The sequence below is a fragment of the Zootermopsis nevadensis genome, unplaced genomic scaffold (genome assembly GCF_977971745.1).
Source record: "Zootermopsis nevadensis isolate Lab colony 2312 unplaced genomic scaffold, Znev_1.0 Znev_ptg000030l, whole genome shotgun sequence".
NCBI lineage: Eukaryota > Metazoa > Arthropoda > Insecta > Blattodea > Termopsidae > Zootermopsis > Zootermopsis nevadensis.
In genome coordinates, this window is record NW_028259162.1 from 10,250,256 (window position 1) to 10,273,086 (window position 22,831).

Here is a 22,831-nt window from a genome sequence, read left to right on the forward strand (position 1 = left end):
ACTTAATGTTTAATATTTTTTAAGATGACACACAACTTTAAAGGGTTAATTACTATTACAGCAATCTAAGAATGACAAATTTTGTTTAAGCAATGTTGCAAGTTAGGCAAAGCAAGAGACAGTAAAAACCGCATAAATTTAATTCATCATGATCAAATCTGCAAAACCCACCCTTCATATAGGGGTGGTAAAGACCTAAAGAGCTCAGAAAAAAGTGAAGCAGTCATATACCATATATATATATCTTGAATTCATCATTTTATTATATTTTTTAAGATACATGTTCTTTTGGTGGTGATACTTATGTATCTAAATACTACCTGAAGGAGAATATTTTAAGCTTTATAAGTGTCTACTGATATTTGCACCTATGTGTTAATATATATTTCTTTCCATCTATACATACACCATGTAATAGACATACTATGTTATCTTCAACCTATAAATTCACAGATGTTTACAGATTCATAATTAATACTAATTGTAAGAAAAATTAATTTTAAAGAATTACACTTTCACTGCACATATGTATATAAATTTTCAATGTCAACTGATGTCTTGTACATTTTTAACCACAAGTCTACACAAGTTCAAAACTGAGAACACAATTATCCAAATTTCACTACTATGAAAACCTCAAGTCCCATTTTTAACTATGGTTATACTATACTGTTTCATTTCTCAGTAGGATGTCAACTGTAGGACAAGGCTGTATTTATAGTGTTTTATGCCTTTACCACACTTTAAATGAGACCAAAGTTCCTTTATCATTTCTGACCTCTATGGCTTATACCACTGAATGATTGTTTCTCAGTTTATTTAACTATACTTTCTCATACAAATGAAGAAGGATATGGAAAAAAGCAGTCACTGCATACTTTAAGGCACTATAAAGTAAGTGCATGGAGGGATTGCTTATAGGCCAAGTATATAACAGTTAACTATCAATTGAGACATTAAGTGTTCTACTAAATAAATTATCAGACTAGGTAAGATTACAAGTAAATGAATTCATTTACAAGGAAATTTATCTGAAATTCTCAACCATTAAATACACTGTGTGACTACTGATAAATGTTTTCACCATTCTGAAGGAACAGAGAACCTTCTTAAGAAACCTATTAATGATCTGATTCTATAAGCTTGTCCAGGTGCTTCAACTGAACTACAAACATCAACATACAAAAATACAGTACAAACAACATACCATTAAAATCTAGTTTGTCATTTAACTCAAAAATTCAAAAATACCAAGACAGCCATATGACTTTGTAAATTGGGAATACCACTTGCACCAATCAAATAAGTGTTTCAAAATTTTGGTAAAATATACAACTTAAAGCATGGTAAGTTTTGGGGTAATGCAAGGAAAACAACCAGTGCAAAATATTTTGGTATGAATTGTAAAAAATTTGTTTGGTGACATGTTACAAATACCAGCCCTTCAGAATCCTGAAAATTGGACAACAAACATGTTCAATGCTTTTTATAATGATGGATATTCCTCTGTTCGCGCATGATGAGCCTCTTGGTTTGAAATTTATCACTCTGTCTTTCTTCATCTTCCTTACAAGGTTAGGTTCATTACATCCATTCCATGTTTATACAGACTGTTGAAACCATCTCATTTGTGGTCTTCCGAAATCCCACTTTCCTCGAGGTCTGTACTTACAAACTGTTCTTCATTATCTAGAGACTGGCATCCAGTGAACATGACTTCTCCACTTCTTTGGTATTCTTAATGTCAATGGTCATTTTGTTAATCTCAAATAAATTCCTCTGTCTTTCTATTAACAGTCACTGTGCAGTATATAAATCTCATTTACAGGAAAACATTATCCTGCAAAGCAGTTAGGATTTGATACTGTAATGTATGCATAGAATGAAAGAAATAACATAATTCATGGAGAATAGGTGCTTGCTACCAACATCTCCATCAAAGAAAATCCCTTTTGTTTGTTTCAAATTGTGAACACAGTTTCTCTAATCTTCTCCTGTCCAAACTTTATTCTTTGCCAAGCCCTGAGCAGCTCCCAGTCTAGATGGATCCTGTGAAGGATAATGAATGGCACCTTGTTTCAATGCAGGAGTAGTAAGAGTTCCTGGTGGTACCAGAGGTGCTGGATTGGGAGGAAGCTGTGGAATAGCTGGAGCAGTTCCAGGTGGAAATAATGGAGGCTGAGATATATTAAAAGGAGGTCTAATTCCTGGAGGAGGTCGCATAGGTGGACGCATATGAGGAGGAAAAAAGAAAGGGGGTGGACCTGGTGGGCGAATGCCAGGTGGAGGGCGGGGCATGGGAGGTGGAATCAGAATGGGAGGAGGCATTGGTGGTGGCATTGTGGGAGGTGGAATGTTGGTCTGCACTGGTGGGATAGAGTTATCATCTGTTTCTGCTAGGTTGAAAAAGTTGTTCTGTAATTCAGTTGGAGGAAGAGGCAAAGTACCAGGGAGACCTGGCACTGGTTCTAGTTCTTCCATTATTGCATCAACTCCATCCCCACGAGCAGCTGAAGTACCTTGTCGGGCTTGAGAGCGACCCCATTTGATTGTCAATCGCCGCCCGCCAAGGATTAATTTGTTGAATGTACGCTCAGATGCTTGCTCTGCTGCTGTTCTTAAAGTGAACTGGATAAATGCACACTGTTGTCGAGCAACTAATGTGATTGACCTTATCTCACCATACTGATAAAAATGATCCCTGTAAATAAAGCAAACACCATTCTGTTGCTAGTTAATTAATTTCAATTAGCCACTAGGTATAGCTTAATTGGTGGAAATACTCAATAATCTAAAAGTTCAGCAAGTGTAAAGGATCTGACTTGCAGAAGGATCAACATCATATCATCATGCCCAGAAAGAATATGGGAAGAACCTAGCCTGTTATCCAATTATACTGGTAGCCCCTTCCCCAAACATAAAGGGAAAACAATATTAAGTTGAAGGCTTTTCTCCATTTAGTGATAGGTGCAGAATGATTGGAGCTGAACTTCCATGACTATTTTTTGCCTTTGTTATGTGCTTAGATATTGGAATAACTCAACTGCACCTTCCCTTAATAATTTAAATGTCAACATTCATTTCTTTGGTTATTTAGGTAAACAGTGGTGTGAAGGTATTAATAATTTAACTTCATCATAAATTTGTAATAAACACATTCTCATTTTTTATAATTACTTGCTCATTAGATATCTGAATACAAATAAAAAAAATTCAGAAGGATGTATTTGGCAGTATGCAGTGGTATGTCCTACTGGCAATTAAGCATAAAAAACAAACAAAAATTTAAAATCTATTATTATTACAATTAAAGAAGAGTGGAGGTTGAACAACAATAAACTTTTTCAATTACCATTTTTCATTAATTTAACAACAGCTGTACTTAAAAAGCATCACCTACTCCATTTGTTCAATCTGAGTAGTGGCAAATTTTTTTGTAAACAATACGACAATGTTCATACAAATGTAACTCAATTACGAAACCATAACAATTCTATCCCTGGCAAATTAGAGACCAGACTGTTCACAATAAATAGATAATGCCTTACCTGAGCTCTTTTTCAGTTAGTTTATCACCAAGGTTCCCAACATAAAGTGTAGTTATACTCTTGTCTTCTGGTGGTTCAAGCTTTGGCATTGCAGAAGCTCGACGCATAAGTTTCTCAGCCACAGGATCATTGATACCATAGTACCTACAAAAAGACCAATTTACATTTTCTGAACTCAATTCTAAATTTAAAGGAAGTCATAATTAAAAATAACTCAAACAATGTCACTGATAAAAATAAAAATGTATAAAGCACTTCTATGACAGTGGATTACACTTAAAGCTGAAATGCATTCACATTCTTAAATTCTCATTATTAAAAATATCTGGTAATTACAAACACACATTTTACTATGATTTCAAATGCCACTGTACTTCACATTATGTATGTTTTATTAACTCCATATATAACAATAAGTACCACAAATGCTACGTATAGTAGACTGAAATGAGAAGATTATTACACATGGTGAATTCAAAACAATCAGCGCAGATGGCAATATCATGAATTTACCTATGAGGGTTGAAATATAAAATCTCAGTCAGCAAATACAAACTATTTGATATCACATCCACACAAAGATCACTGACGTTAGACAACTCTCACATTATACTTTCCATCTGCAAACATTACAGGTCAATTTCAATTATCTGGATTGAAGCTTTCTAATATTAGGTGATTACATTAACCTCAGCTAGAGGATTCCCTGGCCATTCGCAAAGGTGAAAAGTCAAATTCTGGTTATTACTGCCTGCCCTGGATATGCATGTCAGGTCCAGGCAAGACCCTGAGATCCCCTTAATACTGTCCATCCTTGATATGTGGGCTAGGGCCCATCAAAACCCTGGAGCCCTCTTCATCACTGTCCATCATCTGTGTAGAAGTGACTGAGTGAAGAATTCCCAGCCAGCCATGGCTTCCCCTAACTGGATCAAACCTGGGGCATTTTTAGAATGCTCGGCTGGTACACTAATCACATTCTATCCATCTGTTGCATCTTTAAGCACTTACCTATCTTTAATATTTTGATCAGCTAGAGGATCATCTGGGTCTGTTGGTTTTTCATGACGATATGGACACTCTTCTCCTCGCTTACATTCACCTTTCACCCAGAAAGAGCAAATGTGTGGTCGATTCCTTTTGTAGTAAGGACTTGTCCTAGCCAGTTTCATTAATAAGTCACTGGCAGCTTGAGACTTTCCAATTGCACCTGCTGGGGTAGTGGCATCTATCTTGCCAAGCTGCCAAACAAGAGGGAAAAAATATAATTTTTTATTATTTTTAGTTATGGTTTGAAAACAAAAATAAGTCATCAACTACATGGCAGAGAAGTTTAAAAGCCCAATCCTAATAGTTACTGTACCTCCTTGTCCATATTTTGAATATAATATTCTTTGTTAACATCTGAACGTGGCAGGTCATCCTTAATACGGAGAGCTGAATCTCGAACTTGAATTGGAAGTCCATATTCCAGATCCAACAGACATGTTTGGCACACATTCTTCATCCGACTACATGTCTGACACACTTCTGTCTTCTTGAACCTCATTCGAGCGCCAGGGCACCATCGAAACACAGTGAAAGGTCTGGAGCAAATCTTACACTCTTTTCCATACCGCTCTTTTGTCTGAAATTATTAAATGTTACAAAACATTTTAAATAAATCAAACAATTTTTATTACTCTTAGTTCAGGCAAGTACAGTTGAGAGATAACCACCAACTGAAGACCAGCACAAATCATGATGAGGGATCAGGCCTATTGCAAACCTTTGGGGTAGTAATAGAAATGGAGTTTTGGTATAATTATGATTTATGCAGGACAAATGATGTAGCCAGTGACACTTCATCCATTATAAATTCCAGATGGACTACTCTGGGTTTGAACCTGGGCCTCCATGGTAAGAAGCAGGCATTTGTCTGAGCTACAGCACGGCCTGGTTGTACTGGTATGTTTTTACCAATAACTCTAGCTCAGTGAGCTTCAAAGAAATAATTCAAGATATAATCATTCACATAGTATATTTACAGAATGTTAAAGAAAATCTTAAATATAATAAATCCAATTATTTGTATGACTATACTCCAGTTGAGACAGAAAACACTGTATTTTTAATTGTACTCTATTAATTATGTCTTGAATTCACTTTTAAATGTTAATACTGTATTTCTTACATTTTAAACAATATACTTGTCCCTGACTGTTTAGTAACAAAAATAATATTAATAGCAACTATGCTATGTTTTAACATTTATATAACATGTTCTCAACTGACTTTAAACCTGATACAAATTTCAGTATGAATAAAATTATAATACTGACAATGTACTGAAATTATTCAAGTGATGAAACAAGCCTAATATCTAAATAAGTCTGTCCATTGATGTAAGAACCTCATTAATAAAGTCTCAATAAAGTCTGTGTGTATCTTTAGATATGGAGGATTACTTACTTAAACCTAGTAAGAACAAATAAACATAACGTTTACAGTATTATGAATTATTTTTATCTATTGGATTTTCTGCCACCTACAACATTTATGGTGATCTCCTTCAACATTCATGTGAAATGTCAGCTTTTCTGAAAACTATATATCACAAAGACTTACCATTCGTATATACGGATTGTCACCCAAACAAGTCTGGCAAAGTATAGGGAACTCCTGAAAAAGGTACAAAAGCACTATGATGTGACAATGATTCCATTTATAGTGAAAAAAGTGATTACAAAATGCAAGCATTTTAACTGCAAAATGTTAATGGTATGAATCTATAGTGATCTGAAAAAAAGGCCCTTGCAAAGTTACTTGATCTGCCACAAAAGTTTATTTTACCTTTACCACATGAAAAACATAATTGTTATGCAAAGGACTGTTAAACTAAATTGAATCAACCACAAGCATAATATTTTCTTTCAAGATGAATACCGAACTATAACAATTTCATATCCGCCATGACCCCTACATATTTAAGAATCGTGCCGCCGAAATCGAGATTTCAAAGGACACAGAAATATATAGATAAATTTTAAATTACTGCTCTATATTATAGCATTCAAAATGTTTAAAGTTGATTATAGTTCCCTGCTTACTTACAGCATCCTCCCAATTTTGTCTGTTATACGTATTAGTAGTCTTAGATGTCGCCATTATCCAAGCGTACACAATACATTGAATGTACACCCAGAAGAACGATAACACACACACTGCTTTCCTACTAAAGTTAGTTTAACTGTATTCTTGTAGATGGTAGACGTCAATATTGGACAGTAAAATTGTGATTTATTTTCCATTACCAAAGTACACAAATCAAAATCTACCAACTTGAAAGATCAAAACAGATATGTCGAGGTCATAATGCCGGAATTTTCATAATCAAAGATATTTGGTCTAACAACATAAAATAGGCGTATGTCATGCTGGTGCTGCTCTAAACTATGCATTTTCATAAAACCAATTAAATGTAAGAATTTAGTTTCCTGTAAATCAGTCATTTTATCGATATACCCTTCTGGCCCATTACCCTTCCAATGCTTTGGTTAGATTATATCCCTTTAAATTAGTTCTATACAGTCCTTCTTGAGTAGATAATAAAATCCTCAGCTTAAAAAAGATACCCTGCTTTTGTTGAATCTCAAGGTTAATACAAGTGTTCTATAAAACTCACTACCAGTCTTGAATCATATTAATCCAGTCCACACTCTATCTCCTGCAGATATAGCACTATAAAATGCTTACATTACAAAGAAAAATGAACCAGTATCATGTAGGATTTGAGGTTTTCTGGGCAGTAAGTCCAAAGATGGCTGTCTGCTGGGTTGTAGCGTCATGTAGTCTCATAAATCTTTACCAATGTTTCAGAGGTCTTTGCTGCCTCCAACATCAGAGCCTCATCGTCCTGTATCATCTTATCATTGCACTCTGTAAAGATTTGCAATGATCTCAATTTTGAGAAGTACACTGTCATATCATTCACAAACATTACTCTGTCAGGAGAAAATTACACACATTAAAGCTGCTATCCATTTATCTCACACCTGACTTTTGATACAGAAGAACATCTTAAGAAACAGGAATTTGAGGTTTTCACAGCGATTAATCTGAAGATAGCCGTCTTCTAGGTTGTAGCACAGTGTAGTCTGGTAAAAGTTTACCAATGTTCCGGCAGCTCTTGCTGCCTCCATCATCAGGGGAATGAGTAAGTGTGCATGGAATCGGTTTGAGATACAGGAAACTGACAGCCAGACAGAACCTTGATCTGACCAGTGGGGAGTGGGGTGAGGATTGGCAAGGGCCTGAAAACCAATAGGAGTAGGGGGCATACCAAAGCCTGGCCAGCAGGAGGGGGAAGGATATGAGAGCAAGAGAGGTCAGAGAAAGCAGCCCTTATAAGGACCCCTAGGGGTCTGTTAAGTGGATCACCAGACATAAGACAGGTGAGTAGACATGATGGAAGAGGTCATACTGCCTCCAACCCTCTGAAACATTGGTGGAAATCTACCGGAGTACACGGCACAATACCCAGAAGACAGCAATCTTCAGACTCACCACTATGAAAACCTCAAATCCTACACTTTATATAATTTTTGAAATTGAATAACAGCAGTATATACAGAACTTAATAATTAAGTGTTTTTTAACATGTGATCACAGTACATAGATGTGTGTTTATATTAATAAACAGCTTAATAATCATCTATGCCTCTCAATTTTATTTAATATGTTATTCTTATGTAGGCATATATATGAACAATGATGACATGGGCAATTAACTAACTTTTTAGCCACAACCAAAGCGCACACTTCAAGGACACATCCAACCTGTAGAATGTTGTAACATGAACAGTCGAGGCTAGGCAAATGAAGACTGCTAAAAACTCATGGTGTAGTAAAGCTAGCAATGCTGTACTGTTGACTTAGAACCACACAGTAAATGAGGCAAAGTTCTTCCATGACCTTGAAGCGTGCAATTTGGTGATGGTTAATAATGACACCAATAAGTTCAACATTTAATTAATTATTTCTAGGCCCAGCTCTGTTGTCAGCATAGTACTGCACAGAACTAATTCTCTATGGATATTAACATAAGACTGTACAAATTTATGAAATATATCAAACAAATGCCATACTGAATTAGAAGTCAAAAGAAGTAAGCACCATTCCACTTTCATGTCACTCTTATTACCATGTCTTAAAGTAGCTGTTGACATGAGCTAAAATATGAATATCATCAGTGACTATTCTAACTAGAGTGCTACCATTTCTGAATAAGAACTTCATAAGAAGATGACTTGCTGGGGATAAGTAAATTCCAATGTGGATGGTATCCTCATCTGGAAGAAACAGCATTTCATGACAAATTTTATTCATAGCGCAACTAAAATAAAAAGAGGAAAGACATGGTATCTCCTATTTTCAAAAAACAAACACACAGATATACACAAGTTCATGGATGATTTTTTACCTCAGAGATGGCACAAAGACTAAAAGGCCCTGATGACGGAGGCAGTATGACCTCTGAAACGTTGGTTAACATAGACCAGACTACACAACGCAACAACCCAGAAGACAGAAATCTTCATCTGTCCAGTTGTTTTCCGGTTGTTACATGTGCAGTGACAGACAAATGGATGGAGAGATTTTAACAGCTGCCCTGCAGGGATTGGAATTTGTGTAAAAATGTTGGCCATACTCTCAATATTTACCCAGAAAGGAAGAAATTGAGTAGAAACATTTTCATTTCACAAGCAAGTATCAAAAAAACTGCTAGCATTCTCAATTTACAAAATTCAGTACTAATAAAAGACAACCATCATCTTCATAACCTCTTCGTAACTGGGGGTACAAAATTTTACACATGTACCACCACTTCAGAAATTGATTCTAATTTGCCTAAGGTCACCAGAGGCCAGGAAATGTTTCATAGAGAAAACAATGCATAACAGAAATACTGCATGCCAATTTATGGAAATAATACTATTCTTAAATAGAAGAATATCTGAATAGATTAATAAAAAACCTGAAACAAATAAAAAAAACATAAATTGAAAATAATCTCTGCATATTTACTTAATGTATTAGAACTGTGTTGAGTTCTGACTCAGATGGGAGCACATGAACAAGAATTACTCTTTTATTCACAATTATCCACTTCAGTTATTCAAATGTCAAGTTACATTTTGAACTTTATTAATTTCCAATCAGATAAAAAATAAGACAATTTATGTGATCAACACTTGGACATAGAAAGTTTGAAATTTATAACTGTTATAGTACAGCTTTGTACATGTAGTGTTTCTTTTTATTGTAAATTATATTGAAAATGATAATCCATCATAAATATGTCTAGCTTGGATGGAATAAACAAGAAATGCATACTAATTTCTTGTGGGGAAAATCAATGGAAAGAATATACTTGTAAAACTGAGGAAAATAATAATATAAAAGATACTGGGGAAACAAGCTGTGAGACAGTGAAGGATTGAAATGTTCAGAACTAAGTCCAATGGCTAAAGTTGGTCTTAGTGGTGTTGAAAGTCTGGATTCAGTGACAAATGAATTAGTTAATTATAAACTGACAATGAAGTTTATACTGTGTAGTAAGATTTATTACCTTTAGAATCTTCAACAATACAATCCTCCAATTCTTCACTCAGTTTTCTTTTGAGACCTTCCCTGGATTGTTGCAGCACACAAACAGAAGTAAATGCTGTATTTTCTGCTGTAACAGATTTCTCCTCCAAAGAATCCCACAGAATGGAAAATAAAGCTCTTCTCCATATGGTTGATGCAGAAATATATTCATCTATATATAAAAAACTCAGTTACACATTTATTTCAAACTGCATATTGTTGGTGGCATGTTTCACACCCTGATTCTTTATTCAAAAGCAGAAAAGTAGTACTATTAGTAGTCACTGACATAAAGAGAGCATTTCACCACGAATTTAGAACATGGCAGTAGTACACTCATAATGAAATGCTTGCATAACCAAATACAAGTGCTAATTTTTATTTGTAACAAAGAAAAGTAATAATTTGCCTTTATTCCATCAAAAGGGATCTAGTTCGGGTCAATCTGAATATGGGCTTTCTTGTAATAATAAATCTATCAGTTTAAAATCAGAAATGTTGTATGTGTGTACATTATCAAATCATAAGATATGTTAGTTTATTTAAGACAACTTCTGAGAAAATTTGGTTTGAGTACATCTTCACTTACCATGAACTGGTAATGGCTGGAAAAAGTGTGGTAAATCCAACGTTAATGGCTCCAGATTGCACACATAGCACACATTTTTAATGCTAAATTCAGCACTGAAATTAAATTAAATCCACAATTTAAATACAACGTAAGTTACATACAAAGAATTTAATACTATCACTACATTAACATGCATTCAAGATTAATTATAACAGAAGGAACATAAACACAACTGTATTTATATATCATAAAACACTACCTGCTTTGGCTTTCAACTATCTTCAAATGTTACCTCAAAGTATACATAAATATCAAACTATATTAAATTAAATTAAAATTAAAAATTAAATCTGTGGCGTAACAGCTCCAGAGAGCCTAAGCCAACTAGCTTGACTGCTGGTCTCACGTTCACATGCCTAAGCGGAGGTGAACAATCATCCAACCAGATACAGGATGACGTGTGGTCAGCACGACGAACCCCCAGCCATTGCTAGTTTTCATGATTGGATTACGCTACTCATTGTAGATCCCCAATTTCCTCACGATGCTGGGTTGGCACTGGTGCCACACACTGGTCGAAAGCTCATGAGAAAATTTCTTCTCCCAGACTGCGCAGCTACAGCGCAGGACTAATATCGGACTATATATGAATTTAAACTTACATATACTGTGTATATCATCACCATCACATGTGTGTGTATTACAACTCTGTGAAGCTTATAAGCTCAGTCCATTCGAATATTTCACATCCAATTGCTAATTTAATAACACTCATTAAGGATGAAAGAAATATGACAACACATACACACAAAATAATGTTACTTCAAAGATAAATGTACCAGACTTGTATAATAGCAGGATACGGCTTGCAAAGGAAACATTCAATGTCCACAATATGTGATAATTCAGAATAATCATCAGAATTCTTCTTTGTGTAATGTCCAATCATAATTGGTTCAATTCTACCCCAAGATTCTGGAGCATTGAAGAAAATTGCCAGAGCTGAAACAAAATTAAAAATTTCTGTAAAATGCACAAGAAATAATTTCCAATTTTTACGGCACCATTTTGTAGCTTTGAATACATGTTATCTATATGCCTATTTATTAATTTATAAGAAGGATAGTGGAGTAATATTAAACAGTTAATCACATTTAAAAGTAAACAGTTTAGGCAGTACAGAAGTATTCTGCAACAAAAGCTAAATAAAATTACATATTTCCACAAAGTACATAAGAAATAACTAGCAACTTTTATACCACCATAACCTTGAATAAATATTTATTTATTGATAAGAATGATACTGGCATAATATAAAACAGTTTATTACATTCATAGATAATAAATTCAGACATTATACAAGCTTTCTGCAAACAGAATCCATGTTTACAATTACAATTTCTCCTGGCATGTCATACATACAAAATTGTACTCTCATTTGCAAGTATGACAAAAGGAAATTTAAGACACTTAATGCAAATTAGTATACATTATATAGGATTTGAGGTTTTCGTGGCTGTGAGTCTGAAGATGGCTGTCTTCTGGGTTGTTGTGCCATGTAGTCTTACCATACTACATGGCACAACAACCCAGAAGACAGCCATCAATAGTACACCTTATATAACAATTCTTTGTAAACAATAATCGTAAATCTTTGCTCTTTGTTTACCTTGAATTGGCTGTAACTTTACAACAAATTTGGATGTGGTGTTTAGTCTTCCTTTTATGATGAGAGGTTTCTTAGCCACAAATGATAACTGTCTTGTGTGTAGCTGCAGTATATCTGCTAACATAAGAACAAATATGTAAAACTGTAAATAAGAATGTTAATAATTATCAACAGAAGAGTTATTAATTAATATTAGGAATCAGAGTAAAGTACTTCCACAGATATAGGTTTAGGATATGTGGAGATTTAAATCAATGCCACCTACCTAAGAAGAGACCAAAAACGTTTAATTTAAAGTGTAGTTCCACATACAAAAATGGTCACTAGCAGAGCCCTCTTTGTCATTAATCCTTGACCTGAGCAATTCAAAGTTTAAAAACAAATCATATTTAAAATCTATATAACCTGTATTTATTTTCTTCATTCACTCACTTTAAAAATATTCTATCAATTAATGAGACTATTTAATGGTAGGATGATTATGAACATATATCTGAAAGTTTGTCAGAGGAAGTGGCCACACACTATTTTATGGCAGTATTCAAACATTTGCCTGCACACACTGTTAAAAAATACGGAAAATCTCGATCAGGATAGCTGTCCCCAGTTGTTGATAACTGACAGCTATTACTAAATAATCAGTTTCTTTTTCCAGGAAATTGTCAAAAATGAAATAAAGTATGCACTTGTGTTATGATATAAATTCATTTTAGCTGCAGAAAAGTGATACTGTGTTTCACCCATACATTGTATGTGTTCATGTTAGCAGATGGTACAAGAGTGCATAGAATCAATAGTTTTTGTACCTTCTGGAACATCTAGAATCCTTTCAGGAATGCACTGCTCTGTTGAATATATGACTCTTTTTTCTTTCTTTAGCTGCAGAATTGGTTCATCCAGTCTGCAGATGGAAGATGTAGAAAGAAGAGTATTTTCACTTGCCATAATACTTTGTTTTGGTGACACCAGTACTTCCTTCAGCTAACAAAAGAAAAATTAATTGAGTGACTTTTACACACAAATATTATATCGCGTCCAAAACATGTAGTTCGTTAAACACCTAGTAAGTGTGTGTAAAAATTGACAAATGAACAAACATCAAATATCTGAATAATATACATCAGAATGCTGCAGTACAGAATTCTTAAAATAGTACACCAACCTACAACAAAATTTCAGGACACAGGAAGTGTTTATATGTGACAAGTGACAAAGCAACTGAAATTACAGCTGTACCAATTTCAAATAGTCCATCAACTGCAAGAATTCAAGACTGTCATTTGTTCTATCATTTTGTACATGAAGAGGTTCAGTAGTGTAGTAGTTATCATTGCATTTTAAATGGAACACTCTATGTATACAGATACAAACCTTTTTATTGGACAAGGAGACTAAAAGAGAATGGTATATGTGAGCTCTGTCGAAAAGGTCCACATCTTCACAATTAGCCATGAACATTTTCAATACTTCACACAGCTCTGTAACAAAAATTTAAAATGTTTCTTACATCTGGGAAAAAGAACCAAAGCCAACATACCTAGAAAAAGAATAGCAGATAAATGTAACCCAAAACATTACAAATATATTCCAAACACATTAATCATGGTGTTCCATATCCATTGGCCTGATGTCATACTGTGCAAAATTCAAAATTTGGTGCCAATGCTATATATTCATAAATGCCAGAATTGCTGATTATACAGTGCAATGATTAATCTGAGACTCACCATAGAAAAACTCAACAGTGTCATAGTTGCTCATCATCTTGTAGCACAAAGACAGAATTTGGTGACCAACTGTCCAGTTTAATAACCCACATACCTCCTCACACACAACATATTTCATCAGGTAATTTAATATTACCTGAAATAAAAACAATTCACAATGATACTGGGCAAAACATAAAGATAATAAAGAATACAACTTACGCATGTTACTCATATGAAAGCTTTTGATGACTCACTGAAATACCAAGGGATCACAACAGAAATTAAACTAAACAAACTGCTGGCTGACACAGTGGTCATGAAAAGTGTCATACTCTCATTTGGGAGGTATTGTTCCTAATATCAGCCAGGGATTGGCAAATGACTGAAGATTTTCATGGTTTTCCTCTGTACCCTCAGCTGAATGCAAGGATAAGATTGGCCATAACAATTTTCCCCCATAACAACCACCTCCAGTATTCTTAATCATTTTGAAAATATCATTTGACAGAAAACAACAATGAACCCTCAGGATTTGAGATATTCATGTCAGTGAGTCTGAAAGTGGCTATCTTCTGGGTTTTTGCTCTGTGTAGTCTGGTATAAGTTTCCTGACATTTCAGAGGTCCTTGCTGCCTCCATCATGAGGGTGATAAACATCAGTAAACTTCTACCAGACTAGATGGTGCAACAACCCAGAAAACAGCCATCTTCAGTGTGCTATCACATATTAACAACTCTACAGAAATGTTTTTAAAGTGGAATTACATTGGTTCCATTACTAAGACCAGGGACAAAAGAAAAGCCAGTGTGTTTTAGTGCATACCTTTGGTTGACAGATGTTCTGCATAATTGCCATCAGGAAGATATCCAGAACAAAGTGGAATGTAGCAAGTGTAGCTGTGCTTTCAGGTTGAGTAAATTCCATTACCAGTGATGTAAGAATACAAGATGGAACAGATAATTTGGGAAAACTATCTTGCACACACTGCGTGAAATTCAATACATATGGAGTAAATGATATGTCCTCCATAGTTATGTCCACAAGTATCCTGAAACACCCAAACCAACATTTCATTCAAGTAGGACATCGGAAGTTGGGGGGCAGTCCTCCCCTCTGCATTTTACTTTCTAGAAATGGCCTTGACAGTACTCAGAAATGTTTACTGTATCTGACTATGTTTATGCCAGCCATCATATCTGCTTGCAATGTTGCCAAATGAAACATTCTTAATTTGACCATTCATAACTTAAAATCAAACTTTCCAAACACAATGATGACACAAAATTTTGTGGCTATGTCCAACATCTTCCAAGAACTGGGAGAGATGGGGGGGAGAGAATATACAAGATTAGAACATTAAATTCTACAATTGTTCATTTATAGTTCCTGCTGGCAGCTTTATGCAAACAGAATAATTCAAAAGATTGCATGCATCATAAGTTGTTTCCAGAAGTTCTGTTTTTGTCTACCCTTACATTTACAACAACTGTATTAATTTTAAAAATATTGAATCAACTGCTATATGATTATTTAATCTATTCATTATATTAACATACCTTGGTACTTCAGTACACATAACCAAAGTACAATGGTCACATAAAAATCTGTACAATACTTTCACTAGTGCTGATTTTAGTTTGGTAGATGATTTATATTTCAACTGTTTTTGTAAGCTGGCTAATGTCTGTAGAAGTACACCTGAGGACTCTGAAAAAGGGCCACAGAGGGTTTAAATTACATTATTGACATCAATCTTCCTTGTCACAATATTGACAGTTACTGTGGAAACTCATAAAGATATATAATTGCATAATTAATAAAGGAACAAACTAAATTAACCAAAGTAATATAAAAACATGCTTGAAACAAGATGGTTACAGAAATGTAGTCATTATACTCCGTCATAAACAAACAAATTACCTTTCCCAATTTTTAAAACAGAACTTAACAGTTTCAGCTTAATAAGGTGAGTTTCTGGTCCATCAAAGCTGCCAGGAAAGAAAAAACAAATATTTTGTATATTATTTATTTTCTCTGGTCTCCTAATAAGAAGATCACTCAGCCAATCCAAGAAGAGAAGACGTACAGGTGGTGACATAGAAGGATGGCTTGAATTTAGGAGCAGCTGCTGTAGAAGTTGGATCATGTCCTTTTCTTGAAAAATCAAATGTCCTAAATGTTTCTGAAACAGAACATGAATCAAACTGCATTACACAAGATACTATGCGATATGCCTTGACAGTGATTTTGTTTTCTGAACTACATTTATTCCATGGTTCCATTTCATGTTTTCTTAAACAGGGTTCTGCAAACTACTGATTTACTAAGGAAAGTTGCACCTGCATTTTTTATTTTAAATTACAAAATTACAGATTTTGCCTGCAACAGGTTTACATATAATGCTAAAGAAGAAACTGAAAATAACTCATTGAAAGAATGACTCTGGCATGATACCAAAAACAATTTTAAGCATATATTCAAACATGATTCTGAGGAATAATCTATGAAGATGGGGTGAATTTATAATTACTTCAATCACTAAAGCAGCTACATAATTATAACATTCTCTTAAAATGGATTTGAGTCTGTTAATGTATAAGACAAAGACAGGTATCGTTACAATATAAAAAATACTGAGCTCAGGCCAGTAAATTACAGTTTTGATAGGTAATTTCATGAGTTTGAATCAGCTGAAGTAAATGTTTCTTATTAACCACTAACTACTGAATATAGTGGCATGTTCTGAAACATACTGTTTTAAAATAATTCCAGATCTATTACATGTATAAATATATATAAAGAACAAAATTTCATACTACGTCTAGCAGTTTATGTGTGGGATATCAGAATAAAGAAATATTTATCTGTGTATATGTCATGAAGTCTCTTTTAAATCCAATTTCACGGAACCTTGCTTCCATGCTTTCAGTAAATGGTTGCTTCCTGACACAGAATTAAATTCTGGGCAGTTCTGTACACTCTGTCAGTGGGGGGGGGGGGGGGGGGGGGGAGAGAGAAAGAAAGAGAAGAAAAAAGAAAAGAAAAAGAAAAAAACCAGAAGCATCCCCATGGTATGTAAACCTCTAGAGAGCTTGTATGTGTTAACACGAAGATGCATAAGTCATAAATATCAATACAATACAATGTATAACTTTGGGCCATTTATAACTTACTTCAAGCAGAAAAACAACATGAGCAGCCAGTGGGCTGTATGTGCTTGAAAAATGAAGTACCAATGGTTTCAAAACTTGGGCTGATGCTTGCAGATCTGGCCTCTGCAGCATCATGTCAATAATCTGTATAGCTATCCAAGATGCACCTTCAGTTGAACATAGAGGTAGTTGGTCTACTAGGAAAGACAGCATCTACATAAAAGAAAACTTCTGGTTCAAACTCTGATAGCATGACAGTCAAACTGTGGTAAAAGGATACATACTAAGAAATTAAACCTCTGCAAAAATTCAAAACAAGCAAATTTTAAAAATTAAAATGGCTTATATTCCTTCCTCCCTCCCTCCTTCTTTCTTTTTACATTTTATGGTTATCAACCAAAAATCTGCAAACAAAACTATGGGGGGCTTCAACAAATCTAAAAAAAATTATATTTCACATCTTCAAAGTGAAACATAATAATTTAAAAATACCTCTTTTAAATCAGGATATCCCATGATGGCTGTGTCAACTTCTTGTGGGATAAAACTGTATTTCTGCTGAACAATTAGATATTTGCCCCTTCTGAAATTAATAAATTTTATCACACAATTGCTAAATTGAATATAAATTTAGTAATTAAATCATAACAAAATTCTCCCATTTACTTACAGAGAAGATGCCTTTATTTTGTCAGCAAAAGAATGATTGATAATTAGAGCCAGAAGTGACATGTAAGACTGATGTGCTATTGAAGTTTCTGCTACTGCTGCTGTATACAAACTGTCAACATAATCCTTTAGGATTTGCTGCAAAGTACAAATTAAATTATTCACAAAAGTTGCAATAACTATAGCATGACAGAATGCTGTAGTCTGTATCTAGAAACTGCAATGGGTAGTTTCAGCATGAATGAATAAGTCACCCATGAACAACTGAAATATCTTATATACATTATTTATCAAATTTAACAAGGTAACAGAGGTCATTTTTGAGAAATTAATTTACAATAAGTCAGAATGTAAGATAACCTACATAAATTAATTTCCAGATATTTAAAAAAAGATTCTTTCACATTACAATAATTGTTATCAATGACAAATGACTACAGTACATAAAATTGAAAATGTTTAAATCAGTAACAACAATAATATTGCAATTCAAATACATATATATATACATAATTTCATTAACTTTAGTAATTTACAGATGAAAAAGAATATGTGCATACATACTGTCTACAGATCACGAGAAAAACCCTGCTGGGGGAAGTCGTTTCTGGTGCGGTGCGGGGGGAATGTTACTTATCAGCTGGACTAGAGGGCTGCTATTGGTGGGAAGTGCGATACGTCAGAGTTTTACGCTACTACACAGACTGAAAACATCAAGCCGTTAAGAGTAGCGTGTAGTGAGTGCACCTCTAATGGGTTCTGCGGGAGTTGCGATAATATTCTAGATTAAATCACTGTGCTGCTGTGAGGTAATCTTAAAGCTGTACCCATTAGAACACATGAAAGCCTGTTGTCTGTTGTTTGTTCAGTGGTTGTAGAACAAATGCTTTTAGGATCGGTCGTCACTCACCGCGAAATCTTGCGCATGCGCGTATATCGAATTCCTAGCAGGGATTTTCTCCTGATCTGTGGACTGTACATACATACATACACAAAGGCACACATTTAAGTGTAACTGAAAATGTGTAAACAGAATAAAATGAGACGAGAAAATTTGAGAACCTTACAAAGGTGACTCCCATTATACATGCTTCCACAACCTGCACTTTCATACAACCACAAATTTATTTCTGTATCATGAGGTGCATCAATATCCTATCTGCAACCACAGTAAAAGCTGTTCCACAGACCCACTTAGTTGCATGTGCAGATTAACTGACTCACCCCACCATTCTGACTTCAGAGACAACAAATTAAAGCCTCTCATGGTTTATCACTCATAACATCCATGGCCATGTTATACATTTCCTGTTTTAGAAATGTTCAACATACATGGCAATTCACACAAACACAACCCATGTGCACACCTAAGATCACCTGTATGAAGACAACACAGACCGTAAAACCAATGTTCCTAATACTACAACTCCAGAGAGAGCACAATACAATTATAACACTTACAGGAAAAAAGAGTTCGATTTCACTAAGGCAGCTAGCAGCAATGGAACGTACATGAATGTTGTTCACATTATTTGTTTGTTTTATCAAACTAAACAGGAACTCAACATGCTCTGTAAACAGTACTGTTATTTCTTCTTCAACCACCTGTAAAATGACAAAATAAAAAAAGCAAATTTGTCACTTAGTTATACACCATGCCATATAGACATATCCTGGTGCTGAATTAAGCGTTACAGCATTACAGCATGAGATGAGGCACACATGAAGAGATTCAACATAAACTATAAAAAAATATGCTAAGTAATCGCATTACTAAACATAACCATACTCATCATTTGCTAGTTGCTGACATGAGTTCCTACTACAGGCATAACATGAAAATATGTATACACATTCACAAATAAATACATATTAAAGAATGTCTCATTTAAAACTAAAACTAACTCCATGGAGCATAAAAATTCTCTAGAAGCCAATAGTAAATCCGCTACTCAAGAAACACTTTAATTCTGATGACTGTATGTGCAACTTACCTTCTCAAATGCTTGCATTAAAACAGACGTCATGGATAAAAGACATTGGCCTTGAAGAAATGGGTAATTTTCTTTTGTGCAGTCTTGGAAAACATTCTTGAAAAGTACAAAACACATATTATTATTATATATATATATATATATATATATATATATATAATATTATAATGTTAATTATTTAAGCAAGTGTTTTTGGGACCCATATGTTCAACCCACGTTTGCATGTCCGTTTTGTACATATGAAAGATTACACACACACTATGTATGCAAACTGGTTTAGAAATATTCTAGGCCTTACAGTAAGGTACAATGAAGTCCTATATGCGTAATTATACCCAAACTGTCCTGCAGTACCCTGAGGTTTCACAAAGAATTTCTGGGGATGCATAGGTAAATAACAGACAGATGCCATAACTATTGAAGTGACTAATTCCACGGAGCAGAATCCATAATGACTGATGATCACTAAGATGGTTCTGAAATTTTCCATCTTTTACAGAACCTAAGCTTTCATTACTGTATTTAAAAGAGCCCAAACTGAATTACCTTGTCAAAGACAGACAAATCCAATCCATACCCTATTACTTTAACAACAACTTTTAAAAAGTCTATCCAAATCCAAGACCCTTTGTGTCATTTTTTAACATGACTGTTTCTTAGGGTAAGAAGTTGCTGGCCCCCTGCCAAAAACCCAGGTTAGAAGACCACCGCTTGTTGGCTGTTCATGACTGTTTATTCAACATATTTGCCTAATTTCATAACACTCTCAGAAATTATCTCTATGGGCTTGATAAAAAACCAGAACATATAGCAAATGAAGTAAAAATATTTCTATCTCAAATATCAGGTAAGCTGCATACAAAAATTAATGTTATTTGTGTATATATGTATGAGAATGTACTAACAAATGCACCCTGGTCTATTTTATAGCACACTTTCCTTATTTCAGAAGGAAACTAAAACTTGCAGTATATATCATGTCGACATGCAGTGCAAGCCTGTAGCTAACTTGGCAAAAGGTCCATTTCACCTAAAAATTTATTAATTCCATATCATTAGTAATACCAACAAGGTGGCCACATGTTATTTTCAAGTGTTTTAATACAAAAATATTCTTGTGGTGTGATATAAGTAAGCAACCTCAAATCTGTCACAGAAGAAAATATAAATATGGTTAAAAATTGCAAGCTACTTACTTTGAATGTTGCAAATATGAGTTCAACATCTGCTGCACTGAATATAAGGGCAGCTGATTCAAGCTCAATGAATATAGCCACATTATACTTTAAAGTAAACTTTTTGCTGCCCTTCTCTTCGAGTAATATCTGAAAGATAAAAATACATTTAACATATGATGTAAAATTTGGTCTTACCTAATTTGTCACAGCAGTACTGTAGTATCAGAAAGTATGGAGCAGAAGCAGAAGAAACCTCTGATGTAGTCTTATGAGTGCAGTCTTCAGAATCAGTATCATTTTACAGTGTTCATAAATAACAATATACTCCTTTTGTGTTAATCAGATACAAGACAGTTTATGTCCACTGCTTTTATAAACTGACCTCCTATGAATACAAGGCATTTACTATAAATACTCAGAAAGAAACAACACAAGTCACTCAAAACCGAAAATCTCTACAAACATAACTGACCTTTCTAACCTGTGGCAAATTACAACATACAAGACTGCGATTATCTAATCTCCCCAAGCATCTATAAATTTCCGATTTATACCTAAAATAGCGAGTCCGAAAAGTCGTGGTTACCGTCTTAACAATAATTATATATTGCCAACACTTCTTACACTTTAAGATACAAATCTATTGCACGTCCACTGTTTACTGAGATATTCTCAAATTACTCCCCATTATTTAGTTTGATTCTAAAGCAATTTTGTCAGTTCGTTTACGTTGGAAACAGTAATATTATGCAGCATTTGAAGAAAGACCATGGTCTTTTATTTGTAACTGCTGATAATTATATACTAAATTAGCGCAACCTGACAAAAACCCAATTACAATATCGTACACCTCCCTCTCCCAAATCTCCTCTTCAGTGAAGCACATATTCATCAACCTTCTTTTAATTTTAAAATTAATGGTTTCGGTTTAAAACAACCTAACCTAATTTTTCAATGCTATCTGTAATCAAAACAGCCCTTCTTTCGGCATTTCCTCGTGACCACATTCCTTGGTTTTCCTGTGTACTCTCTCATCATTCTAAGATTTGTCTCTCTTACAAGATTTGTACATCCTAATCGCACATTCCTTTACCTTTATCAGCTGATCTAATAAGCCAGAGAAAGTGTCAGTATTCTCTGAAACACAGCCAAGTCCTAAAGACGAAAGATTTCTATGTAGACACGAAATGTCTCCTTCCGACATAATTTTGAAGAAATTGGATACTAGAATAGAATTTATTTACATTCCACTTTTATCAACACTGTACAGTACTCTACATAGATAAATGCCAACATATACACAATGCGATATGATGTACGTTTCTTCAATTACTGACGGGCTGTCTTAGTCAAATGCAGGACAATAATAATTATTAAAACAATTTCCAAGTAATATACCATACTTTATTTCTCAACATTAATAGTATCTAATGTTTAGGTCTAGTCCTGTCCATAGTTACCAAGGATTCAATTTCACTTCAGAATTTCCTTTTTAGTCAGGCTACTCACATCTAAGTTTTTACTTTTGTATGGACACTGAAGTTAATAATTTGAAATATGACCATAAAGCCATATTAAGAATAACTGGCAGTCTGAACATGCCTCCAAAATTGGATGCACTTTGATTTTCTGCCAGTAACCATCTATTTTAAGCACACTGGGATTTTATAACATCTGTGCAGCAATATAATTGTAGCGTAAACAGTTGAC

At 34.4% G+C, this 22,831-nt stretch overlaps 2 protein-coding genes across 15 annotated transcripts; both read right to left on the bottom strand.

Moving 5' to 3' along the window:
• Nucleotides 1-228: 228 nt before the first annotated feature.
• On the bottom strand, nucleotides 229-6,787 carry LOC110827197 (pre-mRNA-splicing factor RBM22). 2 transcript variants are annotated; one of them, XM_022058631.2, is made up of 6 exons: nucleotides 6,642-6,787; nucleotides 6,156-6,209; nucleotides 4,912-5,175; nucleotides 4,560-4,789; nucleotides 3,549-3,692; nucleotides 229-2,701 (listed from the first exon to the last, which is right to left on the bottom strand). In XM_022058631.2, exons 1-6 carry the CDS (start codon nucleotides 6,693-6,695, stop codon nucleotides 1,984-1,986), a joined length of 1,464 nt encoding a protein of 487 aa, XP_021914323.2. In that variant the 5' UTR covers nucleotides 6,696-6,787; the 3' UTR covers nucleotides 229-1,983. The 2 variants fall into 2 exon arrangements, with proteins under 2 accessions (XP_021914323.2, XP_021914324.2); XM_022058632.2 differs by lacking the exon at nucleotides 6,642-6,787 and adding an exon at nucleotides 6,381-6,495.
• A 767-nt stretch (nucleotides 6,788-7,554) lies between these two features.
• Nucleotides 7,555-22,757, bottom strand: LOC110827193 (AP-5 complex subunit beta-1). 13 transcript variants are annotated; one of them, XM_022058619.2, is made up of 19 exons: nucleotides 22,215-22,462; nucleotides 21,140-21,268; nucleotides 19,944-20,039; nucleotides 19,411-19,554; nucleotides 17,951-18,087; nucleotides 17,773-17,863; nucleotides 17,302-17,493; nucleotides 16,049-16,310; nucleotides 15,685-15,835; nucleotides 14,951-15,176; nucleotides 14,146-14,281; nucleotides 13,790-13,896; nucleotides 13,225-13,399; nucleotides 12,419-12,535; nucleotides 11,589-11,751; nucleotides 10,768-10,862; nucleotides 10,159-10,350; nucleotides 9,010-9,198; nucleotides 8,740-8,878 (listed from the first exon to the last, which is right to left on the bottom strand). In XM_022058619.2, the coding sequence occupies exons 1-18, from the start codon at nucleotides 22,323-22,325 to the stop codon at nucleotides 9,029-9,031; spliced, it is 2,694 nt and encodes an 897-aa protein (XP_021914311.1). In that variant the 5' UTR covers nucleotides 22,326-22,462; the 3' UTR covers nucleotides 8,740-8,878; nucleotides 9,010-9,028. The 13 variants fall into 13 exon arrangements, with proteins under 13 accessions (XP_021914313.1, XP_087214582.1, XP_021914311.1 ...); XM_022058621.2 differs by lacking the exon at nucleotides 9,010-9,198 and having other exon boundaries at nucleotides 7,555-8,878; nucleotides 22,215-22,461; XM_087358456.1 differs by lacking the exon at nucleotides 9,010-9,198 and having other exon boundaries at nucleotides 7,555-8,878; nucleotides 12,419-12,532; nucleotides 22,215-22,458.
• Nucleotides 22,758-22,831: the final 74 nt, after the last annotated feature.